The 24,201-nt window shown below is 33.2% G+C and overlaps 2 protein-coding genes across 3 annotated transcripts; one reads left to right on the top strand and one right to left on the bottom strand.

The window, feature by feature from the left end:
- The first annotated feature begins 571 nt into the window (after positions 1–571).
- Positions 572–3,639, top strand: LOC125817190 (calmodulin calcium-dependent NAD kinase-like). Of its 2 annotated transcripts, none has more exons than XM_049496737.1 (7): positions 572–772; positions 867–1,090; positions 1,197–1,261; positions 1,590–1,811; positions 1,881–2,333; positions 2,530–2,674; positions 3,376–3,639. In XM_049496737.1, exons 2-7 carry the CDS (start codon positions 875–877, stop codon positions 3,613–3,615), a joined length of 1,341 nt encoding a protein of 446 aa, XP_049352694.1. In that variant the 5' UTR covers positions 572–772; positions 867–874; the 3' UTR covers positions 3,616–3,639. The 2 variants fall into 2 exon arrangements, with proteins under 2 accessions (XP_049352694.1, XP_049352693.1); XM_049496736.1 differs by having other exon boundaries at positions 578–776.
- A 273-nt stretch (positions 3,640–3,912) lies between these two features.
- On the bottom strand, positions 3,913–6,600 carry LOC125817192 (G-type lectin S-receptor-like serine/threonine-protein kinase SD2-5). Its single transcript, XM_049496738.1, has one exon. The coding sequence runs from the start codon at positions 6,583–6,585 to the stop codon at positions 4,147–4,149; it is 2,439 nt and encodes an 812-aa protein (XP_049352695.1). The 5' UTR covers positions 6,586–6,600; the 3' UTR covers positions 3,913–4,146.
- Positions 6,601–24,201: the final 17,601 nt, after the last annotated feature.

The following is a 24,201-nucleotide window of genomic DNA, read 5'->3' as shown; positions in this document are numbered from 1 at the left end:
ATAGTGCCTTTGTAAGAACCTGATGCCCCGCCACTCCAGTAATTACGAAATGAATTTACTGTGTGGGCCAGGTGTATTGTGATTTGTAATTTGATACCATCAAATCAATTATACAAGTAGTTGTTCGGAGCCTGCATTGGAGCCCCAACTAAATTTGGATTGCGCACAGGTAAACATTGTTATTTTCTGTTTGTTGGAGTTAGTTTCTCAACTTGACGGAATGCCAAATATGCATGATAAAATGTGAAGAATGTTCCCCAATTAACATTATATTACCTTGAATTTGTTTTAACTCGTAAAATATTGGAGTATATCTTCTTAATCTCTTTGGTAGAGAGATCGATTATTCCGCAAAAATAAATAAATTTGATAAAGGAAAACAAAAAAAAATATAATGTTAACACGTGTTGTTAACATTGAAACAAACAAACGATTAACATGCAGCAGCTTAAGCTATAGCCTTAATTCATTTCCAGGGAAGATTAATCCCTTAATCTAGATCAATCTCAATTAATCATTATTTTTTACTGAAGAAATGGAAAAAACAAACAAAACAAGAAGGTAATTGTATATAATTATAATTTGCATGGGAAATGCGATGGGTTCTTCAAAAGCATCCTATACACAGATTCTTGTAGCATCTTCAATTGGATTAATTCTTGCTGCTGCTGTGCATTATCGTCTCAAGAAAATCCGTGATCAAAAAATTGTTCCTCGTACTAAAGTTACTAATACTGGTCAGATCCTTAGGTTTGAGAGTTTTTCTCATTATGTAGGTAATTTTCATCTTCTTTTATCTGTATGTGTTGTCGTTGTTGTTGCTATACAATATACCTATATGATCATTAATGGATATATTTATGCAGCTAGACAAATGGGATTTAGTGACAAGAGGGAATGTCCACATTTGTGCAAATTATCAGCTGAGTACATAAGGAAATCAGAAGGATGTGAAGAAGATATATACAACTTCTTTTCTAATGAACCAGATGCTGATTCTCTATTCATTAAGTTAGTTGAAGAATTTGAGAGATGTATCCTTAGTTACTTTGCATTTCATTGGACCCATGCTTCTCATATGATCAGTCAGGTCTGTTTAACAACATCCATGATCTTTAATTTCAGCATATAATATATATATATATATATATAATATATATATATCTCAAGTCCTCTCTTGTTACATCATCTTTCAGATTTTGAGTGCTGATCATGCAGAGCCAAAAAAGAAGCTCAAAAACATTGTCATGGCTGCTACAAGGTATTACCACAATTATATATATCCAATTATCACTACACCAAAAATGAATTGTAGCATGCAATTATTAATTAGTGACAATAGCTTATTTGTCGCTAAATATGTTTTTTTTAAGGAAATTACTAGTGACTATTACATTTTAAAACTCTTTGTAAATGTTGCTATAGGGTATAGCGAAATTGAATCTAATGGCAATTAACTAATGTTGGTAAAGACTTTTTGCAATCCTTGTTAATGTGAATATTTATTGTTGCTTAAAGATGTTTTTGTTGTAGTGTATTAGGATTATATTATATTTACTAATTTAAAAGAGGATTAAAATGATGCGAAGGGAACAAAGATTTGAAAGGGTGACAAAGAATCTGAAGGTTGCAAGAGTATTTACGACGTTAGTTGAGGAGATGAAAGCAATAGGGCTAGTTTCAGTAGATGATTCAGAGTGCACTGATGTGATGGTTCCAATGGCTCACAAAGATAGAAGTCCAGTCCTACTATTTATGGGTGGTGGTATGGGAGCTGGTAAAAGCACTGTGCTCAAGGATATCCTCAAGGAGTAAGTATAATTCATTATAGATGTACTCGACTAATTGCTCGTTAACTAATGATCTCTCTTAATTTGTAGACCATTTTGGGCAGGAGCAGCAGCTAATGCAGTCATAATAGAAGCAGACGCTTTCAAAGAATCAGATGTGATTTACAAAGCCCTTAGTTCCAGGGGACATCACAATGACATGCTTCAAACAGCTGAATTGGTACATCAGTCGTCAACTGATGCAGCATCATCGCTTCTTGTAACAGCACTTAATGAAGGGAGAGATGTCATAATGGATGGTACACTGTCATGGATACCCTTTGTGGTGCAAACTATAACCATGGCAAGAAATGTACACCGAAGACGTTACCGTATGGGTGTTGGATACAAAGTGGAGGATGATGGATCTGTAACTGAGAGCTATTGGGAACAGTTGAATGAAGAACAAGAGGCCACTGATGGAAATAGAAAGAGGAGACCTTATAGAATAGAATTGGTTGGAGTTGTTTGTGATGCTTATTTAGCTGTCATTAGAGGAATAAGGTAACACATTTAATTCTTTCCAGTTCTAGTCTATGTTGCTTGAACTCTTCGAAAATGTAAACGGGTGCGTGTCGGATTCTTCAAAAGTAGTGTATTTTTAGAGAATCCGACACAGGTGCGGCATCGAAAGTGAAGAGTCCGCACAACTTAGGTTCTGGTATATATGGTGTAATTAATTTCTACTTGTTTTTCACAGGAGAGCTATCATGTGTAGAAGAGCAGTAAGGGTGAATTCACAACTGAAATCACACAAGAGATTTGCAAGTGCATTCCATACATACTGTCACATAGTAGACAGTGCAAGATTGTACTCTACTAATGCATTGGAGGGCCCTCCTAAGGTACAATACAACCAAACAACTTCCTACAAAATATTTTCTGCTTTTTTATTTCTTTCATTTGTCTCAACATTCTTATAATTTTCCTACCATATGGCTTGTTAATATAATACTAAATGGGATACTCCCTGTTAAGAATATTATTAAGTAATAAAATTGTGTTTTCTCTAATAGCTTAAACTTTTAGATGAGATAGTCACACACTTCAACGTGGTGTCAAAGCAAGCAAATGTCTTTAAGATCGAATCTCACTACCACTCATATCAAATAGAATTTCCACGTACTTGGTCTTGAAATCGAATATCACCACCATCCATATAAAAAAAGAATTTCCACATGCTTGACTCATGAAAAAAATGAGGGGGCGTGTTAAGATTTTAGATGAGATGGTCACACACTTCAACACTCCCTTCATTCGTGACACTATTTCCTTATTAGTGTGTTTCAAAAAGAATGACATATATAGTTGAAAACATCTCAACTATAAGCTTCTCATTTTATCCTTAAAGGAGAAGATTTTATAGCTACCTAATTATTATGGCATGTTTAAGACCACGAGTAATTTCAAAAGTCTTATAGCGCAACAAATTAAATGCTATATATCACTACAACAAACATCTTGCCGAGTCAAACTGTGTCACATAAATTGATAGTAGTTGCTAACTCGTATAAATTGTAAATTTTGATGTGGTTTATTGGAACAGATGATAGGGTGGAAGGAGAAAGAAAGGACATTATTAGTTGATCTAGATGAGATAAATGTACTGCAAATGGTTGGAAGGTTGAATGATGGAGCAAACTCCATCTATGAACTTTACAAGAATCCTCACCCAGCATTTCAAGCAGGCTCTGTTTGGAAAGATATTGTCTTGTCGCCTTCGAGGATCAACATTCAGAAAGAACTCAAGTATTCTATTCAGAAAGTTGAAAGGATGAGAAGCTAGTTGAGTTACTTCCTACTAGTTCTGATAAAACCGCAGATACATTAGTATTCCCACTATTCCAATTTATGTAACACCATTTGGATTATGAGAATCAAACATTTTAATTTTGATAGTGAATTTTGGCATGTAATTGTAAGGTTTTAGAAAATAAAACTTATATATATGTATAATGAAACTATGCAAAAGGAACAATAAGTGTCCGATTTTCTGTTCTATATTAGTATATCCATGAAACTGCAACAAGATAGTGCAGCTAATTCTACCATCACACATGCTGTACTTGAAATCCAGGATGAGTGTTACCAAATGCATTTTCTTTGTTTATTTTCAACTCATTTATAACATTGATATATATACAAATAAAACATTCTCAATCAACTCCAACCTTTGTCATGGCTAATATGGCAAAAAAAAATTCCTAGATAATTTTAATATACAGAAAAACTAAAAGGTATGAAACCATTGCACATGTTTGTCAATCATCTACAACAGCCCTTACATGAACGACTATGTTTATGCTTCTTGCAAATGCTATCTTGGACCTGAGAGCCGAACAGCCGAAAGATAAGCATCACTGTTGCAGTCTGATGGTGCAGAGGTGCCGGATGAAGTACCCTCGCCACTTAGTGATTTCAAATAACTTGAAAAAAGTCGTGACCCCATTTGAGAAGCAGTTGGTGGTGAAGGGACATGGGAGATCCCTTCCAGCATTTGCACAACCTTAGCCATGGATGGCCTGAGAGACATGTCATCCTGTATACACCACAGAGCAACTTTAATTGCTATGGAGACCCTTTCATCCTCTTCTTCAACTTTCAAGTTCCTATCGATAAGGTCTTCCAATTTCCCCTCTTCCATCATCCTAAAGGCGTATGAGGGAAAATGGGATTTCTCTGAACTTTGTGAAGGATCATAATTCTTCCTACCTCCAATTATCTCAAGCAAAACCATTCCATAACTAAAAACGTCACTTTTCTCTGATATGGCATAATTTGTGATCCATTCTGGTGCGAGATATCCTCTTGTACCCCTCATGGTTGTGAAAACATGGCTCTGCTCTCTGGTCATCAACTTAGCGAGGCCAAAATCTGAGACCTTGGCGAGGAAATGATCATCAAGAAGTACATTTTCAGGTTTGATATCGCAATGCACAATTTTTACATCACAGTCCTCGTGGAGGTAAGCTAGGCCTTTTGCTGTGCCAAGTGCAATATTAAATCGTGTATCCCAGTCTAGCAAGAATTCCTTGTTCTTCTTGAAAAGCCATTTCTCTAAAGATCCATTTCCCATGTACTCATAAGCCAGAAGCCTGTGTGTTCCTTCAGCACAAAAACCTCTCAGTCTCACCAAATGAAGATGATGGATGCTGCCTATAATACTAACTTCTGCTCGAAATTCTTTCTTTCCCTGGCCAATGCCTTCCAATTTCTTCACAGCAAGTCTAGCCCCATCTGGAAGGACCCCTTGGTAAACTGAACCAAACCCTCCTTGCCCAAGTTTTATTGAGAAGTTATTAGTTGCATTCTGAAGTTCTTTGTAACTAAAACGAATGGGCATCCCTGATAGGCCCTCCAAGAAATTGTCTTCTTCTGAACTCCCCTTTGCAGAATCAGGCATCTTGTTGTTCTTTCTCCTCTGATATCTGATACCTCCATAAATTAGGCCAAGAATGACAATAGCCGAAGAAATGACGATACCAAAGACAATAGGTAATCGTCCCTTCCCACCTCCACCTCCACCTCCACCACCGCTATCCCCATTCCCCTGGCTAGCTGATACTTTAATGTATGACTTGAAACCAGCTCCATTAACCGAACCTTGTAAACTTCCTATTTGATCAAACATAAAACAATTCCCTGAAGTGCTATCAAAGAACATAGCAGCACATGAGCAATTGCCAACGCAAGAAGCTTTGCAACCATTTAAATCAGTTTTAGAAGATGGAGAAACAAAACCAAGTGCAAAATAACCAAGACTATCCCCAGCATCTACAAGCTCCACATCTTTATTGCAAAACGAAGCAGTCTCAGGTTTGCAAGATGGAAGGGCTGATGGGCACTGACACTTGTTGCCACTATAACAAATGAAATATGGATCACAAGAGTCTGGTCTGCTGCATTCATCTTGTGGAATTCTTGTCCCCGAGTCAAGCTTTGATTCATCTTGAAGAATGCTAAAAGTAATGGAACCATCTTCTCCAAGAACAGCCAACCGAGTCGCATTTGGATATTTATCATCAGGGAAAATGAACTGCCAGAGCAACACTCTCTTCTCACCATAAATTTTCCAAGCATTTCCATCAAGAATTGCTGAAGTGACACCTCCTCCAACTTGATTGATAGTCCTTCTATCATCTTTCCCCATAGCCCAATAAGGCTGTGGAGGCTGAAAACTTGCAGAAAGAACCATATCCCCAGACTTAAATTCAAGTGAATAACTCAAATTATTGTTGTTAGGAGTGCTTACAAGCTTCATTCCTTGAGTGAAATTCTGGCCTGACAGAAGAGTATCAACAGGATGTGTGAAGCTTTCCCAAATAACGCTACCATCTTTCCCAACCAAAATTAGATTCCCCGAATCCTTCAATTCCATGGCGGAAACTCCTTTATCAGCCGTATTCGTAGACCAAATTGTTGATTTCCCACTTTGCAAATTGGCATTTCCAGTATCATCAAAAACAAAATTATCATTATTTCGAACAGGGGAATCTCTGTTAGCTGACCAAACGATGGTAGAGCTACTTACATGGATGACAACAAGAAGGAACAAGGTAACATCATTAGTAGGGTTAAATCCAAATGCAAATTTGGAGCTATTGGAAACAAGAATTAATCCATCGTTGTCTATCCAAGTCATTTGAGAGCCTTGAAACCCCAGATTCAGTCTGCCTTTATTCTGAACACTAGCTATACAAGTCTCAGGCAGAAATAGGAAGATCATTACTAAATAAAGGGAAATCCAAGACTCCATTACCCAATTTGGAACAAGAACAATCTGGAAAATATCCACCAAAACCTCAGATTCAAAAGGGGAAAAGTTGAATGAGAATTATGATAAGAAAGAAGGCAGGGAACTCATAAATGACATTGTCTATCACATTCACATGGGGTATGAAATTATGGTCCAAGAATCAAAAAACGTGAAAGTGAACAAGGACCCACAAGAGCAGAAGAAGCAATAAGAACCCATTCAAGTCAAAGCTCTGAAAAAATTCATTTGAATGAAACAACCAGAGAGGAAGACAGTCTACACAGGAAGACAGCACGTATGCAAGAAGAGTGATGAACAGAAGAAGTAACAAAATTGCATTTGTTTGGTGCAAACGCAGGTTTTGTGTGGCTTTTTGCTGATATGAGATGAGAGAGAGAGAGAGGGAGAATACAAGAGGGAAGAAAGGCAATGAATCTGTTTTGTGCTTATGTCAGAGAAATGGAGAGATCTGAGAAATGGGTAGAAATTGCAGCGCAACTACTACTCTCTCAGTTCCATTTTATATGTCATGTCTTTCTATAAATAGTTGAATCACAATACTTGTTCTTTTATAAAATTTATGCATAAATTATCATATTTTACTTATTATAACCCTTGATAGAATAGATAATTAATTTTGTCATTTATTAATAAAGTTGACTTAAGAAAATATTAAATAAAGGTAGAAGGATAAAGTTATATCATTTGTTAATGCAAGTGCAAAATAAAAATGTGACATATAAAATGAGACAGGGGAGTATTACCTATGCCTATAAAATATAAAGGGAAATTAAACTCATCATCATTTGCTTTAAATACATACAATTAGGGGTGTACAAAAACCAAACCAAAAATCAAATCAAACAACAAATTTAGTCAAACCGAGAATAAAAATCCTACTAGTGGTTGGTTTGACTTGGTTTGGTATTGGAAATAAAAACCCTACTATATTTAGGTTAGTTTGGTTTTAACTAAAAAAAAATAACCCGACATTATATATATAATTTTAAAATTTTATTTTATACATAAAAAAATTTACTTTGATATAATTTTTAAATATTTCTTATACTTTTTCATAGTTTTTATCTTTTAATATATTATTATTTCAAGTTTGAAACTTAGAATTCTAAATGGTTCAATAAAGATTATAGTCCACAGATATTGGTAATTTTAATAAAGCTTAAATCAAAATTAAATTAATACTAAAGGAAAAAAAATAATCAATTCAACACTAAGAATGACAATAATATTGAATATTTGTTCTATGATTTTACATTGGTTTATTCAAATTACATAATCTAATTTTATTTCCTTTAATATTTAGTCATGTAACTAATACTTATTAAACTTATTTTAGCATGATTTAGTACTTTTAAATTATGATCATTTTCATTATGACTTGTTAATTTGCAATATTTGTTTTACTCGATTTCATTATTATTATTTTTTGTTGGATATTTTAGTATCTTTACTCATATAATATTTTGTGTTATTTTCTTAAAAAACACCTTAGATAATTGTATTTTGGTAGGACTAAAGAAATATTTGAAGTACAAGTAAATTATATGTTTGTATGAATGCTTTTCCGGAAAAAATCCGAAAATCCGAAAAACCCGAAAAAATCCAAAGTTGAAAAACCCGAGTTTTATTGGTTTGATTTGGTGTATAGATTTAAAAATCCGACACAAATGGTTTGGTTTGATATTTGAAAAACTCGAACCAACCCGCCCATGTACACTCCTACATACAACTATGTAACCATTTTATTGTGGCACTTGCATACATTAGTAATGCATAGGTATATATATTTCACTATGACCAATCTGAGTTGTGATGGACTGGCCAACAAGGAGGTCTCGGGTTTGAGTTCGAATTCTCCTAGATATGGAGTTACCTTTGTTAGGAAGCAATTTATCCTCAATGTGGGACCTTTTGGCGTAAATATAAATTTAATCGGGCTCCAATGTGAGTACTTGACACCGAGTGGAAAATTAAAAAATATATATATTTCACTATGATGCATTTATTTTACTTCTACATAACATTTTTCTACTGTTAATATCTTAGATCATCACTCAATTTTCAATAGTTCACTTAGAAAGTCACTCAATTTTGTTTTATAACTCAAAAGTCACTCAACTATTAGTATTTTACTTAGTAAGTCACCCAACTACTAATATTTCACTTGGGACATCATTCAATTAATTTAAATCATTTTATTTTAAACTAATTTTTAAAGAAATAATAAGATATCTATTTTAATTATCTTATTAATCCGCTCCAATTATTTAAGTAATAATTTTTTGAATAAAACATACGGTAGCAATTGACCCAAAAAAAATAACCTTTTCCGTTCTAGTAATTGTATAACTGGAATTAAATATATATAAAAAAAAGTTGGAATTGATAAGAAGTAATTAAAAAAAAACGGACGGTAGCAACCTTCTACTATTTTTTTTAATAAAAAAAAAAGGTAAAAACAAAAACTATATTTCAACAAACTCAATAAAATAATTAAAATAAGCATCTTATTATTATTATTTTTAAAAGAATAGTTTTATTATTATTATTTTTTGTAATTTTACAAAATTCAATGAAAAATTATTTAAAGTGACTAAGTGACTTTCTAAGTGAAATATCAATAGTTGGGTGATTTTTTAAGTGACACATCAATAGTTGAGTGAGTTTTGAGTTATAAAATAAAGTTGAGTCACTTTCTAAGAGAACAACTCAAAGTTGAGTGACTTTCTAAGTGAATTATTCAAAATTGAATGATCATCTGAGATATAAACTCCAATTTTCTACCTATAATAATAATAATAATAATCACATATTCACATTTATTATCATAACATACTCTTTATAAAATTATCCCTCTATAACAACTATATTCAAATATTGTATAATAATATTCTGTAAAATATATATTATGTTTAAATTAAATATTAAAATTATTTACGATAATCATTATTAATGGCATGCACATGATAAATTACAAATACAAATATTTATATATTCGAATGTTAGAAACACACCTAAAATTATTTACTCATTTTTTGAGATTTATAACTAAACTATTGAAAAACGTAAGTTTCAAGACTAAACTTTCATTTATTAGCTTTGAATTTGAAATTTCAACCTTGACAAGCCAGCCTTTGGTCAAAAATATTTGTAGTAGTATATGACTTGCTTCATACGCAAATGAATTTTATGCCTTAAGTCATTTTTGAAATAGCTGAACATAAAAAAAAAAAAATGAATTTTGATCATGATTTAAATGGTGGTCCCAAAATTGATAATTGTATGCTTTCCCTCTTTGAATTCATATAACATAATCTTCATTAAAGAAGAAAATGTTCCGTATCATGTTTTTTTTTTTAAAAAAAAAAATTCTAATTTGAAACTCTAATCAAAATATATAAATACTATACTCATTTCATCACAACTTCCAAGTATATCAACGAGACTATATCCACCAGTAAAAAGATTGCTTGCGAGTGATTATATTTACTAATTCTAACATGTTACTTATTTTATTTTTTTGAATTATCAATATATATCTTATGTAAGCATTTTATTTATTAAGATTTAAAGTCATAAATAAAACATATTTTTAACACATGAAGTTGAATAAATTCAGAGGCATTCTCAAGCTGTCAATACATACATTAAAAAAAAAAAAAACAATTTGTTTACTCCTTAGTTGGTAGGACCAGTGTCACAGTCTGTTACAGATGGATAGTAGTAATTTGTAGGACTAATTAATGGAATAGTTTAATAGATAATATTCAGCTGGAAATCTAAAAATTAATGCTGAGTTGCTGACTAGTGGTTTGGAGGTTGGGATAATTAAATGTAGAGGATTGGAATGTGACCAAATTAACTTTTATAGAGTCAACAAAGACTAAAAAAATAAAAGGAGGATACTTCCTTAGTTGTTGTTTACTCCCTCGGTTCCTAATTACTTGTCCACTTTTTCTTTTATAGTTGTCTCTAATTACTTGTCCATTTTGACAAATCAAGAAAGGACAAATTCTTTTTACCTATTATACCCTCAATTAAATGACTAATTATTTTGAAAAATGTAGAACTTTTCATCCATTTCATAATTAATTGGAGTAAAATGATAAACTCACTATGTCATAAATCATTTTCTTAATAGGTGTGCCAATTTAAAAGTGAACAAGTAATTAGGGACTGAGGGAGTACTTATTTTATTTATATTAAAAATATATTTTATTTATTTATTTTGACAATTTGTAGTCATTTTCCTATAATTTTTACTCTTTTTTTTTACCCTCCCTAGGAGCTCCCACCCCTTTTTACTCCATTGGTGACTCGAACTCATAACTTTCAGATTGGAAGTGAGGGGTGCTTACCATCCGAGCAACTCCCTCTCGTCCTTTTACTATCTTATAGTTTTCAAATATATCATTTTTTATTTTGGAAACAAAATTATTTTTTAAAAATTTCAGCATATTGCCTAACACTCACTAAATTTTAATTATAAAAGTATTTTTATTTAATATAATTCAACTTAACTTCAAAGATTAATAACCCTCAAAAAACGAAATGTAACAACTAATTTAGGACAAAGAAAACATCTTATTTCATTGTAACCTTTATTATTAACTAACTATATAAAGTATTAGCAACTAAACTTAAATTTTCAAAACATTATTAAAATGGAACGGATGAAGTACTTGCAATTTGAGTTCTTGGATTTCCCTCCAAATGTCCCACAGTCCCACTCTTGTAATTTGTTATTTGGGAATTGTTTTGACAAGAAAATAATACACCTACACCCGTTATTCACAAAAGATCATAGTAATTAACCATAGCAAAATGATTTATTTAAATAAAAGTATATGGAGTATTAGTTAATCATAATTAAATAATATAAGTGTGTGAAAAAACATCACATATTCACCGATTTGATATAAATATCAATCACGAATAATTTATTCTTCGTATAGTGATTTAAACTTTTCTGAAGATAACGAGTAATTTAATTCATTATAGTTATTGCTTTCCTCTAGTTATGAGTAGCTAAACTTATGACTAGAGTTATGAAGCTTAGAATATAGATGATGATAATGAATGTTTTATAATAAAATATCCATTTATCAAGGGGTGATTATTGTGTATTAAGTCCCTTTCACACTTAACGTTTTCTTTTAAAATGATTGACAACCATTACTAAAAAACTTGCTCGTATTTTGACCCATTTGATCATAGAAATTCAAATTAGGAAAAAGGTTCATTAACTGGAATTTGGTGCTACCAACCACCATCTAATAACTTGAGATCAAGAGAAGATGGTTAACTAGAGACTTTTGATGGATGAACGACACCCAAGTGTCTGAGAAGGATTTAGGGTGATATTCTCGTAATTGGGCCGAGAGTCTTTAGGAGTGTCATGACCCGAGTCTAGATCCTAGGTGTGATTGGCACCCAAGACCATGAATGACCCCAAGCGGACCCTTGGTACTGACATGCTACTAATGAACTAATCATACATATTCGTGAGAGTCGAGCGGAAGTTGAAACATAATTACCTTGTTCTTCCAAGTATGTAAGACTATCACAGTATTGGACTAGTTCGTTCTTACGCCCTACATCTACTTTCAAATAAGAAAAAGAGAAATCTAGGATTCTACCCCTAGATTTGAGTATTCTTGAGATAAGTTGATTTTGAGTTCTTGAGTTCATGTTTCTTTTAAAAATTCTATTCCTAATTATTGAGTTTCTATATTTTTATTGAGATCCTTGAGTTGATTTGTTCATGTCTATAATTCAGCTTGAACCCTAATTTGAGTTATAAATCTTAAGAAGATTTTCAAAGCCAACACTTGAGTTTTAAACTGAGTTTTGAGAAAGTAAGTATGAGAATGAGAAGAGTCGTATATATGAGTTCCATATGTTTATTTAGTCCCTTGAGTTGAGTCAATCATTTCCATAAATTCCACATAAACTCCATCAGTTGAGTATCTTTGAGAGGAGTAGTATCTTCAAGTTCTAAGTCTTGACTATTGCGTTCCTAATCCTTTTGAGATTATATTTCAAATCATGAGACTACTACATGTTACCCATGAAGGTCCTTGAGTTGAGTAGTTCATGCCCATAATTCCGCATGAACCCTATGAGTCGAGCAGTCCTGAGATGAGAGGTATCATTGAGTCCTTGAGTTAAGTAGTTCATGCCCATAATTCCACATGAACTCTCTGAGTTGAGCATTCTTGAAATGAGTAGCATCATTGACTCCTTGAGTTCTGGAGTTATTGAGTTCCAAGTATTGAGTTCTATGCATGGTTATTGAAAACCTTGAATTGAGTCATTCACGTCCATAATTCGGCATGAACCCTATTTAAGAAGTCTTTTTTTTACAAATTGTTTTAAAACTTGTTTTAAGGACTTGAGCATTGAGTTGAGAAAGAGTAGAGCTGAGTTCATTTTCTTTAAAATGATATATGGGAACTAAGTATTCCCAAGAGTAAATGTTTTTACATTTAAGAGAGAGGAAACTGAGATTTCCAAAAGAGTTTTCATGAGCAGTTCTGAGTACCATCTCTTTTATGAGAAATATTTTTTAGTAATAATCTCAAAATACAGAAAGAGTTATATTTTTGAAAAACATATGAGCTAGTATATTTTGGGAGTAGTATTGAACACCGATAAGCCCCCATAAACCATGTAGCCAACATGGGTAGAAATAGTTATACGTTTTAGATGATTCCTTAGTGCTTTTTAGCATAAGCTAGTGGATCCACTTAGTGAGTAGGTTCTATACCCCGGCAAAGTATAGGACGGCCCTATCAGCATGAGGCAAGACGTTGTATCATCACATAGCTCATAGTGATGGTTGTCGATTAGAGAAACTCCCACAGAGATATTTTGTATTCTTATATACACAGAGTTTACTTTGTATTTTCATAGACAAGCATATTTTATCTTGTATCCTTGCATACAAACTGAGTTACTATTGCATTTTTCAATACATTGAGTTGTTTTCTAATGTTTTAAAAGCTTTCCATATATTGCATCTGTATTGTTGGTTTATATTGAGTTGAGTATCTAGAGTTGAGTACCCAGAATCGAGTATCTTATTATTAAGTCGAGCCTTATTTCACTGAGTTGAATATCTTATCATTAAGTTAAGCCCTATTTTCTCTGAGTTGAATTGAATTATGTTTCTTTGAGTTGAGTGAGTTGAGAAGAGGTAAGTATGTTTCTTTTCCACCAGTTCAAGCTTATGTTTATACTTTAGAATTACCCTTACATGCTCGTACATTCCATATACTGAGCCATTTGGCCTGCATCATTTCATGATGCAGATACATGTATTCAGGATCATCAATAGGCGTTTTGTTGAGGTCATGGGATGTTCCAGTCAGCATTCTTATATTCCGGAGGACTTCACATTTATCTTACAGCTAGTAGTTTGAGATGTCGTGGGTCTTGTCCTGATATTCTTCTGTAATATTAAAGGCTTCACAGATAAATAGTAAAGTTTGAGAAGTTTGTTTCATTTATTTTGTTAAATGTTTTAAAGACTTGAGTTGCCTATTTCTGGCGAGTTGAATGTACTATTTTATTCAATTTTTAAGTTTTGTATGCTTGAGTTAGTCTTCCGCTTGTAGTCAGCCAGGATGAGAATTTACTTGGGGACCAGCAATGATTATTGAGTGTCGGTCACGTCCAGTGTGTAGGCTCGGGTCGTGACACTCTTCCTCAACACGATCTTGGAGTGGGGGAGGAGTTTCTGGCCTTGTCCCAGCCGCTGCCCGAGCTCCACCTCTTGCAGGTGTTGTCCTCCCTTTGCTCCTACCCCTACCTCTTTTTTGCCTCGGCATCGGCCTCCAACCACTGGTTCTGCTGCTGAAATTGATACCGTGACCCCTTTGTGCCTAGTATTAACCATATATGGACAGAAAAATGAAAGAGGTTAGATACCAATATGAATCTCTATGTACCAATTGAAATTAGGATATAGCACGAAAAAGAAGGAATTGGGGAAATTTTCTTAAGTCATGTAGTCTCTTGAAAAAAAAGTACAAATGTCTCTGTACCGTTCCACAAGACTTTACTAGATTTGTTTTGGTATGACAAGATTAAGGAACCTAGGGCTCTGATCTCAACTTTTTCACGACCCAATCCATCGTGAGTAACACCTACACAGACCTTCGGTAAGAGAATCATAGTGTACTAGTATGATCATTGGCTAGTTCCAATATATGAAATATGAATAGGCAACCACAATTCATTAGGCAAATAATACACAATTACTAACAATTACAACATAGCCTGGACTCCCAGTCTTTACCCTGTATGGATATGCATAACAACATTAATCATCACAACACAAAAAACAGTCCAGTTCTCATGATACCCACAAATACAAACTATTAGTGTATCGATGTAATACACGTTCAGATGTTAGTGTACCGACATGGTACCCGTTCCAGATGTCAGTGTACCAATGTGGTACCAATTTAAGATGTTAGTGCACCGACATGGTACCCGCACCAACAACAATATGTACTGACATAACACCTGATCCCAATCATCAACACAACATAATCACAACCACAATGACTCACAATCACATATGTTCATTCATGTAACACATTCATTGCATGCAATTGACAACATCTTTCATTACATATCATATCTTTTTTGATTTCCTTAATCATATATCATGCATGCATTATGACACAGTTAACAAGCACATATACAATAATAAATTAACAATGGCCTATTTAAACCTAGATTATTACCGAATCCTAAACCCCGGGCTATCCCATGTTCATTCTACCCAACAAGGGTCTTTTCCACCATTAATTCAAGTTAAAACCCTTCCCAAGAGTAACACCCTAAATTCTAAGGCTTACGAATCAAAATACAAGTTGGGGAAGTAATTAACTTACCGTTACCAAAGAACTTGGTGGAAAAACTAAAGAAAGCTTTCCTAAATCATCCATCCTTTTTCCAAGAACGAAGCTGCAGAAATAAGAGGTTTTGAGACTTTTTTTTTTGCATAAAAACCAGACTAACCTCGTTATAGCGGAGATTAATTCATCTAGCTATAGCGGCGTGACACCCACTATAACACCTTGCGCATAGACATGTAAATGAATTTAATCGTATTATTAAATGATATTAAGGGTCGATTTTGATTGTTCAAAACCGAGAGATGTAATTTAATTTGTGAAGTAGGGTGGAAGAAGAAATATAATTTTCTCCCAAATGATATTACAATTGACAAAAATAATATTTGAAACCTTTAACATGTTTTATTACACAATGGTTATATGAAACTTCCTAACCTTATATGATGTCAAATGATTTATACTATTTCATGGTGTCCTTTAATATGCATCAATATTTTATTTTTCTTTATTTAAAAAAAAAAGAATATTAATTTATAGTTTTTTCCCTACCAACTTTTTCCTTTTAATTAAAAATTTGGAAACTTTTGGATCATGTTATATTCTCTGTATCATTCTAATTTTATCGTATGTCCTTAAAGGGACATTTCCCTACTAACTAGAGACCCTAGTTTATTGTTTTGTTTCTTTAAAGGAATTGTTGAAATGTATGCGTCCACCAGTGAGTTATAGTACCAGGTCAAGCTTATAGTATAAATGCAGTAAGAGATGAAACAATAGGCAATGGGAATAAGGAGTTTTTATGTGGAAACCGCTTTGCTGAAGGGAGTAAAACCACTACCTGTCACACATGATTTTCAACTGCTTCCACTAAACACAAGCAAATAGTGAAACAGACTCTAAATACAACAATGAGATTAACCTCTTAATATCACGTTAAGTAATACCCCTATTACTTACTGAGCCAAAACAATGCATTCATTGCCCACTATATTAACTATCTCTAATTATTATAGACTGCAAAACGTAAGACCCACAGTTAACTCTAACAATGTTCTTACAACAATACACACAAAAGACTTTGATACGTTTCTCATACAAATGAAACAAATCCTACAATTTAAGCACAATACAAGCACTCTAAACGACTACACTTCAAGATTACGTTTGTCCCTTCTATCAGGTCTCTTAGAGTGTGTGTTCTTTTGTTCTTGAGAAGATCTTTGCTCTCGTTTGAATGAATGAATTTTGTTGTTTGTTATCTTGCATATATCAAGCACCAACAGAGTTATTGACTACTGAACAAAACAACGTTGTCCATTTCCATTGGTGAAGTATGCTGCCATTCTCACCAACCACCTAAGAAGACAGCTTTACAGATGTACAACATTACAAACCTGGACGAGAGCACTCTTCCAGGAACCCGATCCCTGCGTTTATGAGTATCATCAAAACATCTAGAATCCAACCAGAATCCATCGCCTTCTTTATTAATTATGATGAATTTGCAGGCAAAAATTTCTGGTGTAGAAGAAACTAACAAATAAATTTAAATATTTATTTGAAAAATAATTAAATTTATTTATTTATTATCAAAATACAAAGTTTACTCATAAAATGAATACATAGAGAATATTATTTTAATATTGGACTCCTAAGTTTCCAAATAAATTAAGTACAAAAGACTTTACTAGGTAATTTCCTAAAGAATCGACTCCTTAGAATAATGTTGTTGTAAGTTTACTACTTAAATCCGAGAAGACATGGTAATAGGATCATAACTGATTTGCAATTCTACCTAATCATATAATTTCTAATTGTTTTATGATGGGACACATAATTATGTTAGATTTTACTCAAAAGAATACGATATAATAGTTATCTTATTTGACGTAGAATGAGCACAATAGAGTATTTGCTAGAGGAGACAATGCATCTAAGTCATTGTGTTAATCAAAGATGTTAGAAGCCCTTTTCAATTATATTATAAATAAAACAAAGCATGAGACTCTCATACGGGTGTACAAAATCAAATCGAAAACTGAATCAAACCACAAATTAAGTCAAATCGGAAAAAAAATTCAACTAATGATTTAGTTTGACTTGGTTTGATTTTGGAAACAAAAATCCAACTATACTTGGGTTGGTTTGATTTTAACTAAAATTCAACCTGAGACCAAACCAACCCGACATTACATATATAATTTTTAAAATGTATTTTATACAGTAAAGTATTTACTTTGATATAATTTCTAAATATTGCTTATAATTTTTCATAATTTTAATCTTTTTACATATTATTTCAAGTTTTTAAGACTTAAAATTTTGAATGATCCAATAAAGATTATCGTCTGTAGATATTACTAACTCTAATAAAGCTCAAATCAAAATCAAATCAATACTAATGCTAACAAAAAAATTAATTCAACACTAAGAATGACAATAATATTGAATATTTGTTTTTTAGTTTTACATTGGTTTAGACATTTAAAATACATAACCTATTTTTTTAAAAAAAATTCAATAATGTAATTAATACTTATTTTAGCATGATTTAGTTCTTTTAAGTTATGACCATTTTCATTATGACTTATTAATTTGCAATATTTATTTTATGTCATTTCATTATTATTTTTTATTGAATATTTTATTATCATCACCCATCTCATATTTTGTATTATTTTCTTAAGAAACACCTTAAATAGTTGTATTTTGGTAGGACATAAAAAATATTTTGAGCACAAATTAATCATATGTTTGTATGAATATTTTACCAAAAATCTGAAAAAACTCGAAAATCCGAAAAACCCCAAGGTTGAAAAACTCGAATTTATTAGTTTGATTTAGGATATAGATTTTAAAATTCGACATGAATAATTTGGTTTGATAATTGAAAAACCCGAACCAACTTGACCATGGATTCTTATTGCCGTTTCAAAAAATATAATTTTTGTGCAACTATATTGCCAAAACACTAAAAAGTTACATGTACGCCAACGTTAGTATCCGGTCCCTTCAAAATTGAAACAAAAGTAACCCAAAATAAAATAAAATAAAAAATAAACACAGGTCGACTAGTGTTCGATCTGCTTTTGGATCTGAACCATTCATTTCATCACGATGCATCTTCTTCAATTAATTTACTACATTTTTTAATTATTTTTTTAATGTTAACATGGAAAGGATCACGGAATACATGGTCACCTTGATTCACACTTCAATATTATATTTTGTATTTAATATGTAGTGTTGTGCCATCGAGAAGGGATTTGCCCATGATTTGACACTTTTTATTAATTTACTCAAATTATTACATTCCCAATTGTTAGCTATTGTCTTTGTTTTTTCAATTTCTATTGGTCTAGAAGGACTTTTGGTGCGGACCTCGATGCTTTCAGGCTCATTTCGAGTTATCTTGTAGATTTTGGCTTAAAATGAAACTTGGGTGTGAGACTCATTTTTTATCGAAACGATCTCCGTTTTTTGACATATCTGTTAAGTTTAGAATGTCAAATTTGTTGGGGTAGCATAGTCCAGTTGCGTTAACGGAGTTTCGAACAAATCTCGAATCCCGGTAGGGGCATTTTGCCAATTTCTCGAAAATCAGTTTAATTTCCCTATTTTAGAACTGGATAAGATGATTGTTAAAGCTCTATCTGGGTTGATTTTTGTTGTGTTGGGTTGTGAATTGCTAGAGATACATACTGGGACCTTCAGAGCAGTGTGGGGGACTCGTATTAGAGGTAAATACTTATCACAGAGACCTTTCCTTCCCTCTTTAATGGTGAATTATGTTTCTTGGTTTTGCATGAACTGTTTTAGCTTGTTTCCGATCTCAGATTGTGCCCATTTTTGGGGAACAAGTTCCTTGAGCTAAATGAGACCAACCGACAGAGTCAATTTTATAATTCTCGGTGTGGGTCCCACAATGTCATTTGACTCATTTTTAGGCCCGTCTTTAATTATTACGACTTGGATGTCAAAACATCTATATTGAAGTTGTGATCATTCATTTGATAGTGTGGCATCCATCGGAGGCCATCGAAAAGGGAAAGCTCTGGTATAGTCGATTTGGAGAGCGCGCGGTCATATTTGAGGTAGGTTTTCATTTACCGATCCTTAGTTTGAGTTTGTGCAAGTGAATTCATGTTGATTAATTATTTTTGGGCTTGATTTATAGTTTGAATCATGTTTAGTAGTTAAAAGGCATGCCTTAGCCTTATTTTCGAATAGTTTCCGGAAATTGAGCATGCCTACTTTAGTTGTGTTAATTGTATCATGCCTCATGGGTTTCGTTATTATTGATTGTAGCTTGTTCTTGACCTTAGCTTAGTCTTAGGCTAGTGGTTGCCTTATACTTGCGATTTTGAGCCTTTATGCCTTAGAAATTTTCTGACATCGCTTAGGATGACATAGCTCCCTGTAGACTGATATAGCATACTTGGGTATGATATTATGAGTCCTTAGACAGGCGACAACTTAGCTTTTGTAACCATTCATCCATAACTTCCCTTTGTTTCAACCCCGATGTGTTCTTTGATGATTTTGGGCTATGTTGGCTATATTGGATCGGGTCTTGGAATACTTCTAGTCTTAGCTATTCTTATCTTTAGCTCTTTTGTGTACTCATCAGACTTATCGTGATTTGTTTGGGTTATTTACTTTAAGTTGCACACGAGTGTGCCTTCTGGGTTTATGGGGACTCAGTTAGGTTAAAGCTAGCTACTTTACATTTCAGTTTCATTCGTTTCCAGATTCGTGGGCTTTATAGTTAGTCTTACGTTATCTCTTCGCTCGTATGACCTCTAGTTGTTGTTACTTTCTCACTTTTCATATTTTTTTACTATCCAAGATCAGTCGGCCTATGATGCCTACTGGGTACCTGTTGTGTTTGGTACTCATGTTACACTCTGCATCTATTTTCTTGATGTAGATTCGAGCGCCAATAGACAACATTGGTTCAGGCTAGTGGCGGAGATCTTTCGAGATAGAGGGTGAGTTGATGGTGACCTAGTTTGATTTATCTCCATTTGTATATAGTTTTTTTACTGGTCTTTTGTATTAGAAATAAGTCTGTACTTTTTGGTCCATTTTTGGGACTTGTACTTGTACAGTGGCTTTATACTATCGTCTACCAACTCGTGGGATTAGATCGTATACTGCTGCTTTTGTATATATTTGTAATGACCCGAAAGGTCATTTTTTCTTTTTTTGTAGAATTACTATTTTACCTCACTCAATAGTTGCCTTGAGTCATTTCTGATCATGAAATTTGATTGAAAAGATGTGATTTTTGGAAGTTGAGTTTTTTTAAAGGCTTAAAGTGGTTGAAAATGGTTTTTGGTAACAATCCATGTTTTAGGTCATCAGAATGGTTCGACAGTTCCACTGGTTCCAGAATGTGGAATTTGATCTAAGAGGGTCGTCGGTTTAAGATTTGGAGTTGTTCTGTGGTTTGGAGGCCTTGAATTGGAAGTTTACGTTAATTTAGGCCTAGAGTTGACTTTGTTCAACATTTGAAGTTTAAACGATCAGATTGGATTTCTAACAGTTTTATTGGATTCGGGGGATGATTTTAGGCTTAGGTGAGGTCTTGGTTGATTTTTGGAGGTTCCGAGAGTAGTTTGGTAGTTTGAGCATTAAGTTAGTTTGTTGCGATTTTCATGGGTTTCGGGACAAGGAGACCTCAGATTCGTGTTTTGATGGTTCCTTGAGTCTAGAATATCGAGTTTAGTTGATTAGTATATTTGGTTTATGTGTGCGGGGTTTCGACTGAATTTCGAGGGTCCATTGGATGAATTGTTATGCCTTGTGTGTTACTGAGTTGCTGGTGTTTGGTGACCCCACATTCGTAGGGAGTTAAGAGTTCAGACCTTCGCGTTCGTGGAGAAGCTCGCGCATTCGCATAGGATTGAAGGTTTGGTCTCCTTGTTCGCGGAGGGGCTCTCGCGTTTGCGAAAAATTATTATGCCCTTGGTCCGCATTTGTAGATAGAGTCTGCATTTGCGGATGAACCGGAGTAGTGAATTATTTTTAAAAATTGGGATTTCTTCTCATTTATTTCCTTTTTGAATCCTAGAAGCTCGGTAGAGGTGATTTTGAAAAACTTTTTCAAGAAACTTCGATTGGATAACATATTTCAACTCCCCCTCTTTATTATTCATTAATTGTTGCAAGATTTCACCATCTAAATTTCTATTTTGGATTGAAACTTAGGGAGATTTTCAAGAACACGAGTTTTAAGAAAAAAAAAGGTGATTTATTATTGATTTCAACTCCGTTTTAAATGATTTTCACTAGTGGTTTCCAAATTCTTTGGGTAACACAAGTTTGTATAAATTTCCAAATTTAAACCCTATTTTCATAATTGGGTTTTTTGGGTCAATTTGTCCTATTTTCCAAAATGCTTGATATGAGTGTTGTTACTTTTGAAATTTTGTTGTGATTACTATTTGATTACATTGTGTTGAATTGGAGGCCCGACGGAGAGGGAAAACTCAACTTTCAGAGTGATTATTTAATTGATTGATGCAAGTGGACTTCTTGACCTTTGTTAAGTATATAAAATCTTATTTTTCTTTATTGTTTTTGTCAGGAAGTAACGAGACTCGGTGATGAATTTGACTTGTTAATATTAAGTGATCCTAATGATGAAAAATGTAATAAAAAGGTAACTTGATGATATAATGATGCGTGATGTGATGTGAATGACTTTAAAAGTTATATTGAACCAAGATTGATGATGTATCACGATTATACTGTTGGGAGTTGTGTATTGATATAGAAATTCTCATCTCTTCTTTCATATGTGAGAACATACTTATTTGCATTGGTTTTGAGGCACAATTATGATAAGTGTCATATGGTTTGAGGAAGAATGATAAATCAAAGAAGATGTATCATTTCGAAGGGCGTGTTACCGCGGCAAATATTATGATTCGAGGATCGCGCTATAGGCGCGACAGATGCATGGACTAATAAGTCCCTCATGAGTCTCAGGCTGAGAGATAACGGGTGTGTACCATTGGGATATACATGAATCACCCTATATGACATCGCACCATATTGCATTGCACTTCATTTGATTTTCATTGATTATGATTGTTGAGCTATTATTGTGATTATGAACTTGTGAAATATGTGAATGTTTGACTATTTGTGAAGTTCAATTTGTGATGTTCTATTCATGCTTTGTTGTATTTGAGTGAGGACTATTAGGTTGGGTTGATATTCTGTTGCATGTTGTAGTTATGGAGGTTCAGTTGGATGAGATTGGAGTACTTGTGTTCTATATTGCTTACTTTGTGTTTAGTGATTTACTTGTTGAGTACTATGTTATTTGGTACTCATTCCCTTGTTTCTACACTTGAGTAGGTAACAAGCTCAGATCTTCGTGATTACTCCCTCTTCTCTTCTACTCTTGAGGCTTGTTGTGGAGAGTTAGTGAAGTAGTTGTTTGTCACTTCAGCGGATTCCTCTTGCTCTTTATTTATGATTTTGTTCTATTCTAGAAACAAAGACATTGAGACTTGTATTATCTTCAATTCTATTGTATTATATTACAAGCTTGTACACGTGACAACCAGATTTTGGGAGTTTATCTAAGTTGGTTTAGTTATCCGCATTATAATATTTTGTAAGATTTTCATTCTTGTTTTATTTCTATATTTATTGTTAATATTTGCATTTTCAACTGACTTGTTTTGGTGGGATAATGCAAGTGTCATCATACTCATTTTTGGATCGTGACAAATATTATTGTTATTTCTCATTTTTGTTGTGTTCCTTTTATATTGCCTTAAATTCCTCATTGGTTATTGTTTCTACCCAATATGCCTATTACTTGTCATTTCGGGATATGAGTTGACCTATCTACCAGTGGATTATGGTAGGTGCTATCATGACTCGAGTTTTGGGATCGTAACTTTAACCGGTCATCAACTTTCTTGGATTAATAACATCATCATAGATTAATAATATAAATATAATCATCAAATTCTTAATCACCAAGATATTAGTGCTCAATATCATAACTAATATGGATTTCTTAAGACATATTTTTTTTTCTTAGATGTTAGTTCCCTATTGGTTGATGATGCTTGTTCCTCTGTCAGCTTGAGTATGTAAAATCTACACGTCTTGCTAACATTTGGTTGTTTTCTTTCCTAATCATCTTTTCTACCAACTTGCAAGACTCTTAAATTTATTCGAGGCATGGTCATAGATAACTTGGTTGGCATTGGAGCTCCGAAATTTTTAAGTTACAAATGAGACATAGTGATTCCGCGTACCTATGGGCTATGAGCCCATTCGCAACGTAAACCACAATATTACTAATGTTAATTTTAAAACTTTTTATCCCGAAAATCGTCATTATACCGTCTATTAGAAAGGGAGACTTATATTCATCTAACTAAAATTTATTTTTATATATCTGGATCTTTTGGAAAAAAATACTACATTTCTACCACTAAACACTAAATATTTGGTATATCGTGTATCCCTTTTTCATAAGATATGACATGCTACTTATATTATTACAAAGCTCAAGACTAGTGAGGTTATAGCATTAATATGTCCACATGTGTTTGATTTATAATATCAATAAATATTAACTACATCATGAGAAGTACTCATCGTTATTGAACATTTCGTAACCCTAGTCCCACGTTGATGTGATAATGTAACCATTTTGATTTTATCCAATCCTAATGATGCCTATTTTTAT

This window comes from Solanum verrucosum, unplaced genomic scaffold (assembly GCF_900185275.1).
Source record: "Solanum verrucosum unplaced genomic scaffold, falcon-dt-bn FXZP01000260.1, whole genome shotgun sequence".
Classification (NCBI taxonomy): Eukaryota; Viridiplantae; Streptophyta; class Magnoliopsida; order Solanales; family Solanaceae; genus Solanum; species Solanum verrucosum.
Note: the sequence above shows the minus strand (reverse complement) of the source record. Positions and strands in the feature narration are given on the sequence as shown.